This window comes from Ranitomeya imitator, chromosome 4 (genome assembly GCF_032444005.1).
Source record: "Ranitomeya imitator isolate aRanImi1 chromosome 4, aRanImi1.pri, whole genome shotgun sequence".
Taxonomy (NCBI): domain Eukaryota; kingdom Metazoa; phylum Chordata; class Amphibia; order Anura; family Dendrobatidae; genus Ranitomeya; species Ranitomeya imitator.
Window position 1 is genome coordinate 423186508 of NC_091285.1, and position 18175 is coordinate 423204682.

An 18175-nucleotide genomic window follows, 5' to 3' on the forward strand; every position below is an offset into this window, starting at 1 on the left:
TCTCAGAACAAATTCATAGACTACACAAATGCTATTCAGTACGTTTTTGTTGAAAACTGTTTTTTTCTACTTACTGCAGAGTGTATAATAAATTGTAAATATGCAAATTTTTGTTTGTTCTAAAGTTGTAATCTAATATAATAAATATATTTTATGTTCTATCTAAATGGCTTGATTATTGTATCATTATAAAGATTAAAAGTCTGATGTTACCATTTTACTACAGTAAATTTATCACTTAAACATGAGCCATGTATGAGGGAGTCGGAGTTGGAGTCTGTGTCATGGGAATTGAGGAGTCGGAGGTTTGGCTTACCGACTCCACCGCCCCGTCTTCCCTACAAAATGCACATATCTGGGCAACTTTGTGACAATTAGAAAACCTTTAAAACATTGGAGCTGATTCACTAAGCTACTATGCCAGAAATGTGTCTTAAAGTGGACAACACATTCTGAAATTGGATGTCTGGGGAAGGTTTGAGCGTTGCAGTCCTTTAGTGGCAGCGGATTAGCTGCGGGTCTCATATGGCATAACAATGTAACGTGAATCCTGGCACTGACATTGCTGGAATGGCTCCATAACAGGAGATCAGTATATGGTGTTTTTATGTTACACGGGCGAATATAGTATTCAAGAAGGTGGTTGTTCAAGTAGCAAACAACCCCTTTAATTTTTGAAAAAAAAAAAATGTCCTTCACACCTATCACTATATTTATTATAAAGTGGCTTGCAAAAGTTTTCACTACACTTTTTAGTTATTTAATTCAATGAATGTAATTTATGCCTATATAAAAATGTATAATAATAATAGAAAAACTCCCTGCAACAGAAAAAAATGAGCAAAAACCATGCTGTAACAAGGTAACTCTGAACAGCCGTACAGCCAGCTCTTCCCTCTCCTAGTGTATCCTCACCCACCCCCTGCAGACTGTGAGCCCTCGCGGGCAGGGTCCTCCCTCCTTATGTACTCGTGTGCCTTGTTATCTGCTCATGTTTAATGTATTTGTCTATATTTGCCCCGTATTCACATGTAAAGCGCCATGGAATAAATGGCGCTATAAAAATGTATAATAATAATAATAATAATCGGGACAGTCCAACTTGTCTTGGTGGGATGGCTTTTATGCTATTTTTGATCAAAAACAGTATTACTAAAAACTCGGTGTTTTTTAAATGCACTTTTTGCTTTTTTATTTACTTAGTTACAGCAGAGTTTTTGCTCATTTTTTCTCTTGTAGGTTTTATATATTTAATTTACATAGTGTACAAAACTCTAAGCTTTTTACACAAAATAGGATATCACCATGATGCTAAAGGTGTGGGATTGAGGCACATTTGATGCATATGATGTGAGAATGTAGACAGCCCATTTTGGAATTATGTCATCTCCTAGATAGAAAGGGTGTATGAAGTGAAATTGTTAACAGATCGCTAAATATGTATATTAGAATTGTTTTTAAAGATAGACGTAAACTTCTTGCAATTCATTGGTTAGAGACACAACCTCCATCTATGGTAGAACAACAACTAAGGATAAATAATATAATCTGGTTGGAAAGAGGAGTCTATCAGAAACTTAACTCTTCACAAATTTGAAAAGATATCAAGTCCTTAGTTGGATACTCCAGGGCTGCCCGCAAATCTTCTAATTAGAGATAGCATTGTAAATATTCTATCCCTTAATTGTTAGTTACCGTATTTTCCCGACTATAAGACGCAATTTTTTCCCCCCTAAAAAAGGGGGAAAAAATGGGGGGTGCGTCTTATAGTCGTAATGCAGGCTTACCGGCAGTGGTGTGGCAGCGGCAGAGGTGCGGGCATGAGGAGGCGGTATGGCGTGAGCGGGGTCCCTTCCACAGGTGAGGTGATGCAGCAGCCCGGTAAACAGCAGAGCCGGGTTAATTACCGGTTTATTGGTGGCGGCGGCCATCTTCCTGAGGCCGCGCGTGCGCAGATGGAGTGCTCTGCTTCCCGGGGCTTCAGGAAAATGGCCGCGGGAGGCCGCGCGTGCGCAGATGGAGATCGCGGCGGCCATTTTCCTGAAGCCGAGTCCGCAGATTTAGATCTCGTTTACACCATCTCTTGGTTGTCTTATTTTGCACCAATAATTTGCGACAGAATTCTTGCACACGGGCACATTCCAATCTATGTCCCCTTCTGTATACACCACAGCATTTTTCCGTTTAGACCAGGCCCCCCTTGTCGAACACGTAAAAAAAAGTATCTAAAATGTAATGCAAGGCATGTTCGCCAGTGTTTTTTACGCAAATTTTGGAAGAATTGTTCAATGATTTTTAAAGACGAAAAATACATTTTTGAAACCTCAAATTCTTATTATGATCTACAAAATGTAGTTTACAAAAAGATCAAACTTTTTTTTTTGTTAATGCAGAAAGAATCTATCTTGACCACCATTGGTATTTTGGAAGAACCTTTGGGAAATGCCCGTCTTCACACTACTCGCCTCATTGCTGCCTTGCTTCAAGCCAATACCTCCAGTATTAACCAGGAGCTCTGCAGACTCCGGACCATGGATCTATTACTTGTAAGTTTCTGAGAATTATTCATTATTATTTTTATGTTATGCTGTCAAGAGAATAATATATTTGTTATGAAAAGAGGTAAATGTTTTTGTTATGCTTACATCTTTTATTTTATTATTTATACTGACACAATGCATATGACGTCCCTCCAGTAAGGATCATGCTTTTGCTGTTCTTGTACATGTCTGTGTTTATATCAGGTTTTGGAAAGAGAATAAAATAACTTGCCCAGGGCCAATGTGTTTGCTCATAAATGTAAAGGAAGATTTGATATGAGAAAAGTGTTCATTCTTGAGACTATCATGCTATCCTTCCCAACTCATTTTGTCCTAGTGTTGATATGTTTACAATGGGAAGAGTGGAAAAAAACTGCAGCTATTTATGCTGATAACAAAAGTAGCCTTTGTTGACATTCAATTACCCAATCATCGCCCTCCCTGACTTCATCACTTGATAGTGTCCGGAGGCACCCATATGCATCAGATGGTCAACCAGTTCTGGTAAAATCAGCAGGTTTGGACAACTGTCCTCTAATGTGCATTGGGGGGTGGGGAGGCTATCGTTTGAGGATTTAAAAGGATTGTCCCATGAACAAAATACACTTTAATAATAAAAAAAATTAGTAAAAATAAATTCCACAAATGGATGTGTTAAAAAAATAAAAATAAATAAAAAAAAATGTTCCTGTGCCACGTTGTTAGCGCACATGGGCGGAGACACGTTCACCTCGAAAGCCACCCTGCAAAACTCTCTGGCTGTGACGTCCCAGCCGCTGCGAGCTACAATCAGGGCCACCGCCTTCAGAGTATCAGTGCGCAGCAGGCACAGGCCAAATCTAGCTCCATCGTGTCTAGAATGTAGTTGCTCCTGTGAGGCATAATGTCAAGGGAAAGGGAGGAATACACCACTGTGCTCATAACAGGAAGTTGCTGTGCACATGTGAGGCGAAGAGAGAAGTGAGGTGAAAATGAGAGGCATGAGGTGAAAATGAGAGGAGTCAGGGAGAAAATGAGAGGAGTGAGGGGGAGAATGAGAGGCGTGATGAGAAAATGAGAGGAGTGAGGGGGAAAATGAGAGGAATGAGTGAAAGGGAAAATGAGATAAGTGATCGGAAAATGACGTGTGAGGGGAGAAAATGAGGCGTGATGGGAAAATGAGAGAAGTGAGGTGCTGCTGCAGTATGAGGCTGTGTAGTGAGGTGCTGCAGGTGGAGGCCACATTCACACGTTCAGTATTTGGTCAGTATTTATAAGCCAAAACCAAGAGTGGGAGAAAAATACAGAAGCCGTGACGTGTTTCTAATATACTTTTCCTCTGATTGTTTTACTCCAGGTTTTAGCTTACAAATACTGAGGTAAAAATACTGACCAAGTAAAGTGTGAACGAGGTCTAAAGGAGAAAAGTATGGTGCACAAGAAGTAGGCTGTGTACACGATGGAATAACACGCGATCAAAAAGACGGTTATAAATAATCATGGAACCGAAGAAAACGTCATCTTGTCCCGCAAAAAACGAGCCGCGATACAGAATCATCAGCGAAAAAATAAAAAAGTTATAGTCCTCAGAATAAAGCGATGCAAAATTAATTATTTTTTATATAAAATAGTTTTTATCGTATAAAAGCGCCAAAACATAAAAAAGGTGATATAAATGAGGTATCGCTGTAATCGTACTGACCCGAAGAATGAAACTGCTTTATCAATTATATCAAACGTGGAACGGTATAAACGCTAAAAAAAGAAATTCATGAATAGCTGGTTTTTGGTCAGTCTGCCTCACAAAAATTGGAATAAAAAGCGATTAAAAACGGTCACGTGTCCGAAGATGGTACCAATAAAAACGTCAACTCGTCCTGCAAAAAATAAGACCTCACATGACTCTGTGCACCAAAATATGGAAAAATTATAGCTCTCAAAATTTAGAGACGCAAAAACTATTTTTTGCAATAAAAAGCGTCTTTTAGTGTGTGACGGCTGCCAATCATAAAAATCCACTAGAAAACCCGCTTTAAAAGTAAATCAAACCCCCCTTCATCACCCCCTTAATTAGGGAAAAATAAAATTTAAAAAATGAATTTATTTTAATTTTCCCATTAGGGTTAGGGCTAAAGTTAGGGTTAGGGTTTGGGCTAAAGTTAGGGCTACAGATAAGGTTGGGGCTACAGTTAGGGTTGGGGCTAAAGTTAGGGTTAGGGTTTGGATTACATTTACGGTTGGGATTAGGGTTGGGATTAGGGTTAGGGGTGTGTCAGGGTTAGGGGTGTGGTTAGGGTTATGGTTGGGATTAGGGTTAAGGGTGTGTTGAAGTTAGGGGTATGGTTAGGGTTGGGATTAGGGTTAGGGGTGTGTTGGGGTTAGGGGTGTCATTAGGGTAAGGGGCATGTTCGGGTTAGGGGTGTGGTTAGGGTTATGGTTAGAGTTAGGGTTAGGGGTGTGTTTGGGTTAGGGTTTCAGTCAGAATTGGGGGGTTTCCACTGTTTAGGCACATCAGGGGCTCTCCAAACGCGACATGGCGTCCGATCTCAATTCCAGCCATTTCTGCGATGCAAAAGTAAAACAGTGGTGCTTCTTCCCTTCCGAGCTGTCCCATGCGCCAAAACAGGGGTTTACCCCAACAAATGGTGTATCAGCGTACTCAGGACAAATTGGACAACAACTTTTGGGATCCAATTTCTCTAATTACCCTTGGTAAAATAAAAATTTGGGGGGATGAAAAATCATTTTTGTGGGAAAAAAATGATTTTTTATTTTTACGGCTCTGGTTTATAAACTAGTGAAACACTTGGGGGTTCAAAGTTCTTAAAACACATCTAGGAAAGTTCCTTGGGGGGGGGTCTAGTTTCCAAAATGGGGTCACTTGTGGGGGGTTTCTACTGTTTAGGTACATCAGGGGCTCTGCAAATGCAATGTGACGCCTGCAGACCAATCCATCTACAGTAAGTCTGCATTCCAAACGGTGCTCCTTCCCTTCCGAGCTCGGCCATGCGCCCAAACGGTGGTCACCCCCCACATATGGGGTATCGGCGTACTCAGGACAAATTGGACAACAACTTTTGGGGTCCAATTTCTTCTCTTACCCTTGGGAAAATACAAAACTGTTGGCAAAAAGATCATTTTTGCGAAAAAATATGATTTTTTATTTTTACATCTCTACTTCTGTGAACCACTTGGTGGGTCAAAGTGCTCACCATACATCTAGATAAGTTCCTTAGGGGGTCTACTTTCCAAAATGGTGTCAATTGTGTGGGGTTTCAATGTTTAGGCACATCAGGGGCTCTCTAAACCCGACATGGCGTCCTATCTCAATTCCAGTCAATTTTGCATTGAAAAGTCAAATGGCGCTCCTTCCCTTCTGAGCTCTGCCATGCGCCCAAACAGTGGTTTATCAGCGTACTCAGGACAAATTGTACAACAACTTTTGGGGTCCATTTTCTCCTGTTACCCTTGGTAAAATAAAACAAATTGGAGCTGAAGTAAATTTTTTGTGAAAAAAAGTTAAATATTCATTTTTTTTTAAAACATTCCAAAAAGTCCTGTGAAACACCTGAAGGGTTAATAAACTTCTTGAACGTGGTTTTGAGCACCTTGAGGGGTGCAGTTTTCAGAATGATGTCACACTTGGGTATTTTCTATCATATAGACCCCTCAAAGTGACTTCAAATGTGATGTAGTCCCTAAAAAAAAAATGTAAAAATGAGAAATTGCTGGTCAACTTTTAACCCTTATAACTCCCTAACAAAAAAAATTTTGTTTCCAAAATTGTGCTGATGTAAAGTAGACATGTGGGAAATGTTACTTATTAAGCATTTTGTGTGACATCTCTGTGATTTAAGAGCATAAAAATTCAAAGTTGGAAAATTGCAAAATTTTCGCCAAATTTCCATTTTTTTCACAAATAAATGCAGGTAATATCAAATAAATTTTACCACTATCATGAAGTACAATATGTCACGAGAAAACAATCTCAGAATCATGAGGATCCGTTAAAGCGTTCCAGAGTTATAACCTCACAAAGGGACAGTGGTCAGAATTGTAAAAATTGGCCCGGTCATTAACGTGCAAACCACCCTTCGGGGTTAAGGGGTTAAATGCACAGTGACAGGCAACATGCTGGTCATGATGAGACAACTCTTACTCTTGCAGCCTTTTAAAAAGTTTTTGTTTTGTTTGCAACGTCTTAACTGAGTCCGAAAAACAATGGAAGCAGAATAATAACAATAATCTTTATTAAGGTTTATAAGAGACAATAAATTAAAACAAGATGAAAATGGGAGTGACCACACACGCCCAGAACTCAACTGCAAACTATATATATATATATATATATATATATATATATATATATATATATATATATATATATATATATATATATGTCAAGGAAAACCATATAGAAAACAGCTGAACATCAGAATGTAAAGGAATCCTACAATTATGGAATGTTCAAAGTCCATATAGAAAAGGTGAAATAGCACCGAATGCCGGCGATAAGGGATAAATATCAATGAGAGGATTGGTTGTAGAAGACTGGGGAGAGTGGGGTGCAGATCTGTGATTGTGAGCACATCTGCCTATCTGTATCATCTTCTACTATTTATCAAGTTACTTAAAGGGGTCTTTAAGGTTTATATTGTTGAATTACTGCATATAATACCTATTTTACTTAAAGGGGTCTTTAAGGTTTATATTGTTGAATTACTGCATATAATACCTATTGTATCAATACTATACATGTGACTTTAATAGGGCAATATAAAGCAGTATAGGGTCAGCCTTCGAGGACTGGGGCCACCAGCATTGCTGGTGTATTCAGGTGCCAACCTCCCCGGTTAGGTAGTTCTGTTGTTAAGGGCAAAGCTTGTAGGGTGATTTAGTGCACCCTGGTATTGCCTGATATCAGATTAGGGCTTGCATCACGTAGGCGCCCTTTCTTCTTTATCTTGGATTTTCACATGTTGTATATACATGTTATTCGATTATTTTTTGGTATTTTAATGCATATCTAACAAATGTATGTTTTTAAAGGTTTTTTTTTCTATGTTAGCAACCCCCACCCCCCTTTCTTCAACTTAGTAATGGGGAACTTATGTCTCCTAAATAATGGTGCATAAAATGAAGTATCTAAATTCTCACTTCCATCTATCCTCTAGGACTTATTTTTTAGGTACACTTGGAATAACTTTCTACACATCCAGGTGGAGATGTGCATAGCAGCAATCCTCTCCCATTCTCTGCATAGTGGAAAAAGTTATGATGCTGTGGAAGAGAAAGCAAACTTGGAGGCTCCTAACGTCAGCACTGAAAATGCAGAGACTTTAGTACCTGAGCAGGAGGATCTTATGGTCCCGCATGTATGTCAGAATATTCATTGTAAAATACTCTGCTCGGTAACAGCTATTCTGTGCTTTATTATTGTTGCTACTGCCATGTCTGGAATGTCATCACATAATATGACAGATTTCTACCTGTTCCAGCTTTTTCAGGAGTGCTGCTTGGTTCAAAGAATATTGGATGCATGGGAAACAAATGATAAGATTCAGTGAGTACCAGCAATTGTGTCACAGCTTACCATAAGCATAAATTATACTTCCATACAGGATCAATTCTGTCGTTCTATTATTGTCCGTTTCCATGATGCATAGTACTATAATTCTTGCATAGTGTTTTTATGCATTTATTTTTCTTCAGAATTCTTTACGGTTACCCTATGAATTAAGAGACCAATGTATTTTCTTTGCATCTGTGTATGCTAGTTTTGGAACTGACCATTCTACTGTATTCGTATGCAGGGCAGAGGGCGGAATGAGGAGAGGAAACATGGGTCACTTAACTCGTATTGCAAATGCAGTTGTACAGAATATGGAGAAAGGACCTATTCAAATACGGATCAGTGACTTTATTACAGGTAACATTGTATGTAAACAGCCCAATTTTTATTTGTGCCATTTGGTGTAATATCGCAGCAGACATGTCACAATAATACACTCCCATTTAGGGGAATCTGTCACCAGGTTTATACTTTCCATTCTGAGGGCAACATAAAATAAGGACATTGGGTTGTGTCACTTACCAGACTTACTTTATCTGCTGGAGCTCTAACCCCATCCACACCATTAAAGGGGTTGTCCGGGGCTTTTACATTGATGGCCTATATTAGGATAGGTCATGAAAAGAGGCGACACCTGATCAGTTGTTACCTGCGCAAGCAGTGGCTGGATGTGCTCAACTGAAAAGCTGCATTGCACAGGTCTGTCAATGGTATAGGGGCCGCTTAGTTAACATCCTCCTTTTATTGATTCTAATAGCTTGCGTATGTGCAGTACCAGGCTGTGGCCATTATACAGTTGACGGAGATGTGCAGCTCCACAAAGCAGCACTTCTTGCAGCAGCCTGCATTGGGAACAGCAGATGGGGAGTGGTGTCGGAAGTTGCACACCCACCAATCAGATATCCCAAGGATATCCGCGGCAATTCTGCAATGTGTGCCCTTAGCCTTAAGATATTCCTCATCTCATACTTAGGAATCCAGTGGGAGGTCCTACTTAATTAGGGGCAGTCTTCTGTAAATGCAGAGTCATACAGCAAAGGCTATCAATCATTGTTCAAAGCGTTTCATTTGACTTGAATGACAATATTTTTATGCTAAGGAATTATTGTATTTTATCAAACACATATTGTAGGTGGGATAAACATTTAGTAACATTGGGTTTTATTTAACTCTTCTCCCCATTTATCTTCCTAGGACTCCCAGAGGACTGCAGGGGGAGGTGGGAAACCTTTGTTGAGGAGACATTGACTGAAACAAACAGAAGGAACACTGTGGACCTGGTACAGTTACCATACTATTACTTGCATCACATTTTGCTTGTCTGCGTAGTATACTGTATTGTGTTCTATGTTCAGATAATCATAATATATGTTACATATGTGGGAATTGGGTTTGTATGTGCTTCTTTCATCCTTTTTTCAGTGTTTTTTCTTTGCCACAGAAGAGGCATAATGCGATTCAGTCACATATAAAATAACTCGGTATATTTAAATGCATTATAGGTAAACACCCATCATCTACGCTCATCCAGTGAAGATGAAGATATTGATGGTGCTTTTCCTAATGAGTTGTCTGTGCAGCAGGTCAGTAGTTAATCTGGTTAATGTCAGTTTTAATGTGCAAACTATCATTGCACTTTTTGAAAATAATATTTGTTGTTGCTGTGTTTTTTTTAAAACTCATTTCAAATTGTTCCGTTGTTAACCTTTTGGATTTGATACTGATTTCTGGAATTCAGGCTTTTTCAGACTACCAAGTTCAGCAGATGACTTCTAACTTTGTTGACCAGTTTGGTTTCAACGACGAAGAATTTGCAGAGCAGGAAGACAACATTAAGTAATTCACTTTCTTATCATCATATTGTGTCATTTCTTAAGTCACATGTCAGTAAAACTGAAGAAGGTCAATTTGAGTTGTGTGTGACAACTGAAAGCTAAGGTTTAGCAATGTTCCACACATGTTATACAGATAGTTAGGAGTTAACCGTAAAAAAAACACATGATCTTCACCTGCAGTGGTAATTTTTAGGCATGAAAAGTGCAGCTATTTCGAAACTGGCATAAAAACCTTTGAAAAGTTACATAATATTGGCACGACTTAAGGTTGGGCTAAAATTTTGTGACTTTTGTCACTCTCGCGCAATTTTTTTTCTGTCTCCAACAAAGTGGATGGAGTGGGGGTATGATAACCGCCGAGCATTGAATTCATAACTATCGGCGGTAGACACAGTGCCATAGATCTTATTCCAGCAGAGACTGGAGTAGGATTAGTGGTGCAGCACACACTGAGATGCACAACCATCGGCCAACGCTCTTGATTCATGAAAAGGCATTTGCCTCTTCATGAATCAGGAGAGTCTGACTCTAGCATACTTCCTCATCAAGACTGGTGTGAAGAACGCCGGTCTTGATGAATCAGGCCTTTAGTCTTTTAAGCTGATCATCTACACAGGCAGACCACTCTTCAAATGTGCACTACTCCGTAATAGATCGTTCAGTGTGTACAGGCTGCCGTTGTTGCAGTATACAAGATCATTCCACCCAGTGGTCGAGTTTTCCTCGTTCATTCAGACATTGTCATCCTGTTTAGATTTTCATACTTGCTCCTTCATTCACGATAACCTTTATTCCGAGTTGACACGTTGTGAATCCTAACCAGATTTAGGTATCAATTGTGTTCCTAAATCTGGACAGAATATATGATAAATCTGACGTATAAATAAGTGAAAGGAGAATTTTATTCCCCATTCACGTGTTGTGAGAAAATATGTACTTATTCCGTTTTGAACCATTTCATGTCCTCTGTCCTTTCTTTGGAAAGCGCTAGTGCCCTTTTCTCATCACATTAATGACCCTTCTTGACGTATGCGACAGAAATAGCTCCCAGCATATACAGTATATAAATCGGAAACCTTTACAAGATGCCAAACAACGGTCACCAGTTCATTCTTATGGTTTATGTTAAGAAAAGAAAGGTCTGCACAATATATATCTTTACTGGATAGTGTTGTATATAGAATCCATGTAATAACCTGCAGCAGATTGTTCTAAAAATCTCATGTGGATTTGCTTCTGGCTAATCTTTACTGCTGTTCTGACACACACTAATACTTGAATGAGTTTATAAACTGGTTCCCATAGTGGCCAGCATTTTGAATCACATAAATTGCCTTCTTTTTCTTTTTTTTCTTTTTTTCTCAGCATTCATTGTCTAATGAAATAATTTTGATGAGGCCATGTTAAAGTTGAAACTCCCTATTTTTTTTCAGTGCTCCTTTTGATCGAATCACTGAAATTAATTTTAATCTAGAAGCTGAGGACGAAAATGTAAGTTCCATGGATTCATCTCGTATAATGTTGTTCATTCTTCATGCCCATAAGTATTTACTCTGTGTTTTTGTATCCAGTAACCTGTAAGCATTCCCTTCATTTATTTTTCATTTGTCTAGGATTAATTACGTCTTGGTTATACATGTAGTAATCCAGACACTTTCGTCAATTAATGCAAAAAATTCTAGATATTTTAATTTTCTACATCTTATTTTTTGCCTCATTGCATAATTATTTATGTTTACATTTGTTTGAATATGTAGGTTTATATCATATCCAGCATTACATTTTACACAGTTGAGCGTAAATACATCATGGTTGCTTTTTCCCAATGCTACCTATAATGGAAAATATAATAAATTAAACGAAAATTCATCTTAAATAAAAAATAAGCCAGGGGTATTTCTGTAAGACTAACATATGTAACTTCCGGAACTTAAAGGGAATTTATCACCTAGATTTTTTAACTGTTTAAAACAGACAGTGAAACATATATTTGTTATAATGGTTTTTTTTTCTTTTCATATTTTTTTATATATGAAAATTGGGCAGCCATCTTGCCTAAGCTGCTGCTCTGATCCCATTAACAGCATTTAAGCAGAATCTGTCACCATGAAAGTGCAGTGCAGTTTGGTTGCATCATGTTATAAAATAGGGGGAGCGGAGTAGATGGATACCATATATACTCGAGTATAAAACGAACAGAGTATAAGCCGAAGCACCTAATTTTGCCACGAAAAACCGGGAAAACTTTTTGGCTCGAGTATAAGCCGGGTTTGCATTGTCCCCTCATCCCTGTCCTTGTATGCATGGTTCCCTATCCTTGTATGCATGGCTCCCCGTTCTTGTATGCATTTCTCCCCGTCCTTGTATGCATGGCTCCTTATACCCATCCTTGTGTGCATGGCTTTTTATCCCCTATCCTTGTATGCATGGCTCCCCATCCCTATCCTTGTATGCATGGTTCCTGTAAAAAAAAAAACAAACATCCTACTTACCTTCCCTGTGTAGCCTTGCTGCATCTCGTTCCAGTGCCAGTAGCTCTTTCAGCGGAAAAATCTCACACGAATCCGCAACGTGGGCACATAGCCTTAGGGTTATGGTTGGAATTAGAGTTAGGGTTGGAATTAGGGCTAGGGTTGGAAATAGGGTTAAGATTAGGCTTGTGGTAAGGGTTATGGTTAGGGGTGTGTTGGGGTTAGGGTTGTGGTTAGGGGTGTGTTGGGGTTAGGGTTTGGATTAGGGTTAGGTTTATGGTTAGGGTTGGGATTGGGGTTAGGGATGTGTTGGGGTTAAGGTTGTGGTTAGGGGTGTGTTGGGGTTAGTGTTGGAGTTAGAATTGAGGGGTTTCCACTGTTTAGGCACATCAGGGGTCTCCAAACGCAACATGGCACCACCATTGCTTCCAGCCAATCTTGCGTTCAAAAAGTCAAATGGTGCTCCCTCCCTTCCGAGCCCCGACATGCGCCAAAACAGTGGTTTACCCCCACATATGGGGTATCAGCCTACTCAGGACAAACTGGGCAACAATTATTGGGGTCCAATTTCTCCTGTTACCCTTGTGAAAATAAAAAATTGCTTGCTAAAACATCATTTTTGAGGAAAGAAAAATTATTTTTTTATTTTCACAGCTCTGCGTTGTAAACTTCTGTGAAGCACTTGGGGGTTCAAAGTGCTCAACACATATCTAGATAAGTTCCCTGGGGGGTCTAGTTTTCAAAATGGGGTCACTTGTGGGGGTTTCTACTGTTTAGGCACATCAGTGGCTCTGCAAACGTAACCTGATGCCCGCAGACCATTCCATCAAAGTCTGCATTCCAAAACGTCACTACTTCCCTTCTTAGCCCCGACGTGTGCCCAAACAGTGGTCCCCCCCCCACATATGGGGTATCAACGTACTCGGGACAAACTGGACAACAACTTTTGGGGTCCAATTTCTCCTGTTACTCTTGTGAAAATAAAAAATTGCGGGCTAAAAAATAATTTTTGAGGAAAGAAAAATGATTTTTTATTTTCACGGCTCTGCGTTCTAAACTTCTGTGAAGCACTTGGGGGTTTAAAGTGGTCACCGCACATCTAAGTTAGTTCCATGGGAGGTCTAATTTCCAAAATGGGGTCACATGTGGGGGAGCTCCAATGTTTAGGCACACAGTGGCTCTCCAAACGCGACAAGGTGTCCGCTAACGATTGGAGCTAATTTTTCAGTTAAATGGCGCTCCTTCCCTTCCGAGCCCTGCCGTGTGCCCAAACAGTGGTTTACCCCCACATGTGAGGTATCAGTGTACTCAGGAGAAATTGCCCAATAAATTTTAGGATCCATCTTATCCTGTTGCCCATGTGGAAATGAACAAATTGAGGCTAAAAGAAATTTTTTGTGAAAAAAAGTACTTTTTCATTTTTACGGATCAATTTGTGAAGCACCTGAGGGTTTAAAGTGCTCACTATGCATCTAGATAAGTTCCTTGGGGGGTCTAGTTTCCAAAATGGGGTCACATGTGGGGGAGCTCCAATGTTTAGGCATACAGGGGCTCTCCAAACCCGACATGGTGTCCGCTAACGATTGGAGCTAATTTTTCATTCAAAAGTCAAATGGCGTTCCTTCCCTTCCGAGCCTTGCCGTGTGCACAAACAGTGGTTTGTGACCACATATCAGGTATCGGTGTACTCAGGAGAAATTTCCCAACACATTTTAGGATCCATTTTATCCTGTTGCCCATGTGGAAATGAACAAATTGAGGCTAAAAGTACAGGCGTGTACTATGGAGGACAGAGAATGAACTTCAATCCAATATTGCAGCCAGCATGCAGCCAGCTGGTAACGAAAGGGTGAATCAAACACCCGAAAACCCCGCCCCTATGGCTGAAGATTGTTCCCTCCAAATTCAGGTGACAGAGTCCCTTTAAAAGCTGATGATAAGCTGATCCCTTTAAAATTAAAGATTAGCCATCACTATGTGTGCTGAGAGATGACATTTGTGAAGCATAACTATAAATATTATAAACGGGAAACAAACTAAAATATATAGAATATTGAATAGAAATTTGTGTGTTGAAATATATAGTTAAATAGTGGAAGTTGTCGCAAATAATTGTATTTTTTTATTTAAGCCTAATGCTGCCCTATTTGAAGCTTGCTGCAATGAACGTATTCAGCAGTTTGATGATGAAGAGGAGGATATTTGGGAAGAAAAGGAGATTGGTTATGGCACACAGGTTAAGTCTAGAACTCGGTAAGTAGAAAACTTATCAGTTACCCTACTCCCTCATTCTGCCAACTTTTCCTTTCTGCTTGATTTCATATGTTGATGCCTTTCAGGTATCACTATGTCATAGTATATTTTAAAATGAAAACTATACATGTATTGCGATTAAATAAGTTATTAATCTAGAGCTGATCATAGACCTGATATTTTCTGCAGACATGTCTACTCTATTGAATAGCCCAATTGGTCCCCTACATCTTGCTTTGGAGGAAAAGGTGATCTGATGGGCTCTATTTCAACCTGTCTAATCATATTGTTTTAATAGTATGTATCAGATGCTCATCTCCTCCTCTCTAATGACTGTGTTGATTGGCTCTATTTATGGTACAGATTAGGTAGAGTTTAGCTGAGGGAAAAAAAATAAAAGGAAAAGCTTGCATGTTTTGACATGGTCTTCTTTAAAAATATTTTTTTTGTATTTAATTTGGCTATTCCACAGCTTGTACACATGAAAACAATAGAATATTTTGCAGTATTGCCTATTGTATTGGTATAACGGGTGACTTGTAGAGTCATTTTCCAGTGCTCAGATTTCTGGTATGTATAATACACTGTGTCTTTAGCAAATGAAGGAGAAATCTTCAAGAAAATAGGATATGTGAGATCTGATCCTGATTGGCTAAGGGCTCTTTCAGATTTCTGTCTGTCCAGTGCATATGGTGACAGTTTTCACATGTACCGGATACACTTACACACGTAGACCCATTCAAGTGAATGAGTCTGTGCACATGTCAGACCATATGTCCATTGGCAAAACACGCTGACATGTCCGTTTTTTAGCAGCAGCACCGTCCACAAAACGTTCCTCACATGTTCACACTAATGACATCCGTGTGTCTTCAGTGCGACACATGTGCCGGTACCTGGGAATCAGCGGTACAGTTCTCAAGGTTCCCTGGTGCTGAAGACCGCTCTCATCATTCTCCCCTGTCTGCGCTGCGATCAGCGCTATCAGGGGAGAATGTTCAGAGTTGTATTCAACTGATAACAGGGAGAGTAGGTGGTGGCTTATGACAGTATTCATCAGCCTGTGCTATAAATAAATAAAAATGTTGTGCATTCCCCTGTATTTTTGATAACCAGTCAGGCAAAACTGACAGCTGCGGGCTGCAACCCTCAGCTGTCAGCTTCAACAAAGCTGGTTATCAAGAATAGAGGGTGCCCATGCTGTTTTTCTTTACATTTTTAAAATAAATTTAAATAATGAAACCAAAACGGCGTGGAGTTCCCCCTAATTTTTGACAACCAGCTTTGCTAAAGCAGACTGCTGGGGCTAGTGTTCTTAGGCCGGTAAGGGGTCATAGATATTGCTCTTCCCCCACACAGCCTAAAAATGGCAACCAGCAGCTGCCCAGAAAAGGCACATCTATTAGGCTACTTTCACACTTCCGTCGGCACGGGGCCGTCGCCATGCGTCGGCCCAATGTACCAACGGACTTTGTGAACTAAATGAACAACAGGGGCAGCGGATGCAGTTTTTCAATGCATCCGCTGCCCCATTGTAATGTCCGGGGAGGAGGGGGCGCAGTCGAAAATGGCGGACGCGACGCACAAAAAAAGGTACATGGAACTTTTTTTGTGCCGACGGTCCGCCAAAACACGACGCATCCGTCGCACGATGGATGCGATGTGTGGCCATATGTCGTAATGCGTCACTAATGCAAATCTATGGAGAAAAAACGCATCCTGCGGGCAACTTTGCAGGATGCGTTTTTTCTCCAAAACAACGCATTGCGATGGACGTCACACGACGCAAGTGTGAAAGTAGCCTTTGATGCACCAATTCTGGCGATTTGCTTGACATTTTCCACTTGCCCTGTGGAGGTGGCAAGTGAGGGTTCATATTTGTGGGGTTGATGTCACCTTTGTATTGTCTGGTGACATCAAGCCCATGGCTTAGCAATGGAGAGGTGTCTATAAGACGCCTATCCATTTATTAATCCTATAGTTGCATTGTAAATAAATACAAAGCCAGAATTAGGTATTTTATTTGAAATAAAAACAAAACACACTTAGCCTTTTTTATTTAAAAATAACAAACACAGTTGTACTTACTTAATGCCCATTCTATTGAAGCCCTCGTCTCCTGTAATAAAACCAAAATAAAAAACAGCCATATCCCTCACCTTTCCGTCCTTCTGTCTCACCCTGTAATCCATATCTGGAGAGAAACAGTTTTCAACGTGGACAGTGCCAAGATGCGAGCGTCCAGGCTGAGAACCACTGATGAATGAGCTGTTGCAAGCACAGCATCAGTAAGCATCGAGCACGCCAGCACTGTGAGAAAAAGTCAGTGAGTTCACCGTAGTTCAGCTCAGTGAGTTCACTGCAGATCACTGTGAGAATGGTGACAAAAGTGACATCAACCCCACTTGCCACCGCCAGTGGGGAGAGCTAGGCAAAGTGCCAGAATTGGCACATCTAATGTGCCTTTTTTGGGCGGCTGTGGGCTGCTGTTTTTAGACTGGGGGGGTGGGGCAATATCCATGGCCCCTTATCTGCCTGAGAATACCAGCCTACATCTGTCTGCTTTAGCAGGGCTTGTTGTCAAAAAATGGGAGGCAGCGCGGGTAGGTTGACAGACAGAGATGATGGAGGAGATACAGGGTGGTACAAAACTGTGGAGAGCTTTGTGGGTGATAGAGATAAGTTTGTATTATATTCTGTAGAAAATGGGCAACCAGTGCAATGACTGGGACAAGGTAGAGACATCGATGAAGTGGCTGGTGTTTTTACCCCTCTCTTTATTCATTGATCTGATTTTTAAGTTGCAGGTTTGGAGTATCACAGTCTTCTGAAGACTCATCACGCAGTGACTTAGAGAATGGAGAGCCAGAGAGCAGCCCCGCAACAGAGGACGATGGACAGGGAGGATGTAATAATGCAGAAACACCTCCGAATCTTAGCCCAATCAGTAGTAGTCCTCCCACAAATAGAGAAGGTACAACATCAGAAGGTAAAAGCTGAAACTTCATATTTTATTCATTACAAATGTTAACTTTGTCATTAAAATATATACATTTTCTGTAATGTTAGACAGGTTTCTAATAAAATTTCTGTAACCGCTCCTCACGGTTATCAAGTTCTCTGCTTGCTGTCCTTCTTTTGTTTACTTCCAGATTAAAAATCTCTCCTGCCTTTAATCATAGTGTTAATATTGAAGCCGGGGATGAATCAGCTGAGCCCGATTCCTATTTACCAGTCTCCCTCCTCACAGGGGATATTAAATCTTTAGCTAAAGTCCTGGCCATTAGATTGATATGTTATCTCTGATGTGATCCAGGAAGACAGGCCAGGCTTTATGCCCAATACAATTAATCCACTACAATTAATCTGAGGCCTTTAGTAAGCTCAAATGATACTGGGAGTAGGGCAGTTTTAGACATCGATGCTGCCAAAGCCTTTGCCAGCATTGAGTGGCGCTATCTTTGGACTGTATTGGCTAGGGTGGGGTTTGGTCCTTATTATACTGCTCTAGTTAGGATGCTCTAC

The 18175-nt window shown here is 40.2% G+C and overlaps 1 protein-coding gene across 5 annotated transcripts in view; it reads left to right on the forward strand.

The window, feature by feature from the left end:
* PPP6R2 (protein phosphatase 6 regulatory subunit 2) overlaps positions 1-18175 on the forward strand; it is a 165320-nt gene that overhangs the window by 102621 nt on the left and 44524 nt on the right. For 4 of the 5 annotated variants that reach the window (XM_069765465.1, XM_069765464.1, XM_069765466.1 and 1 more), the window contains 10 exons: positions 2394-2546; positions 7694-7894; positions 8018-8082; positions 8333-8448; positions 9286-9371; positions 9594-9674; positions 9830-9927; positions 11360-11417; positions 14529-14650; positions 17452-17639. In XM_069765465.1, the coding sequence (XP_069621566.1) occupies positions 2394-2546; positions 7694-7894; positions 8018-8082; positions 8333-8448; positions 9286-9371; positions 9594-9674; positions 9830-9927; positions 11360-11417; positions 14529-14650; positions 17452-17639 (1168 nt within the window). The remainder of the gene's footprint in view (positions 1-2393; positions 2547-7693; positions 7895-8017; positions 8083-8332; positions 8449-9285; positions 9372-9593; positions 9675-9829; positions 9928-11359; positions 11418-14528; positions 14651-17451; positions 17640-18175) is intronic. The other variant, XM_069765463.1, reaches the window with a different exon arrangement.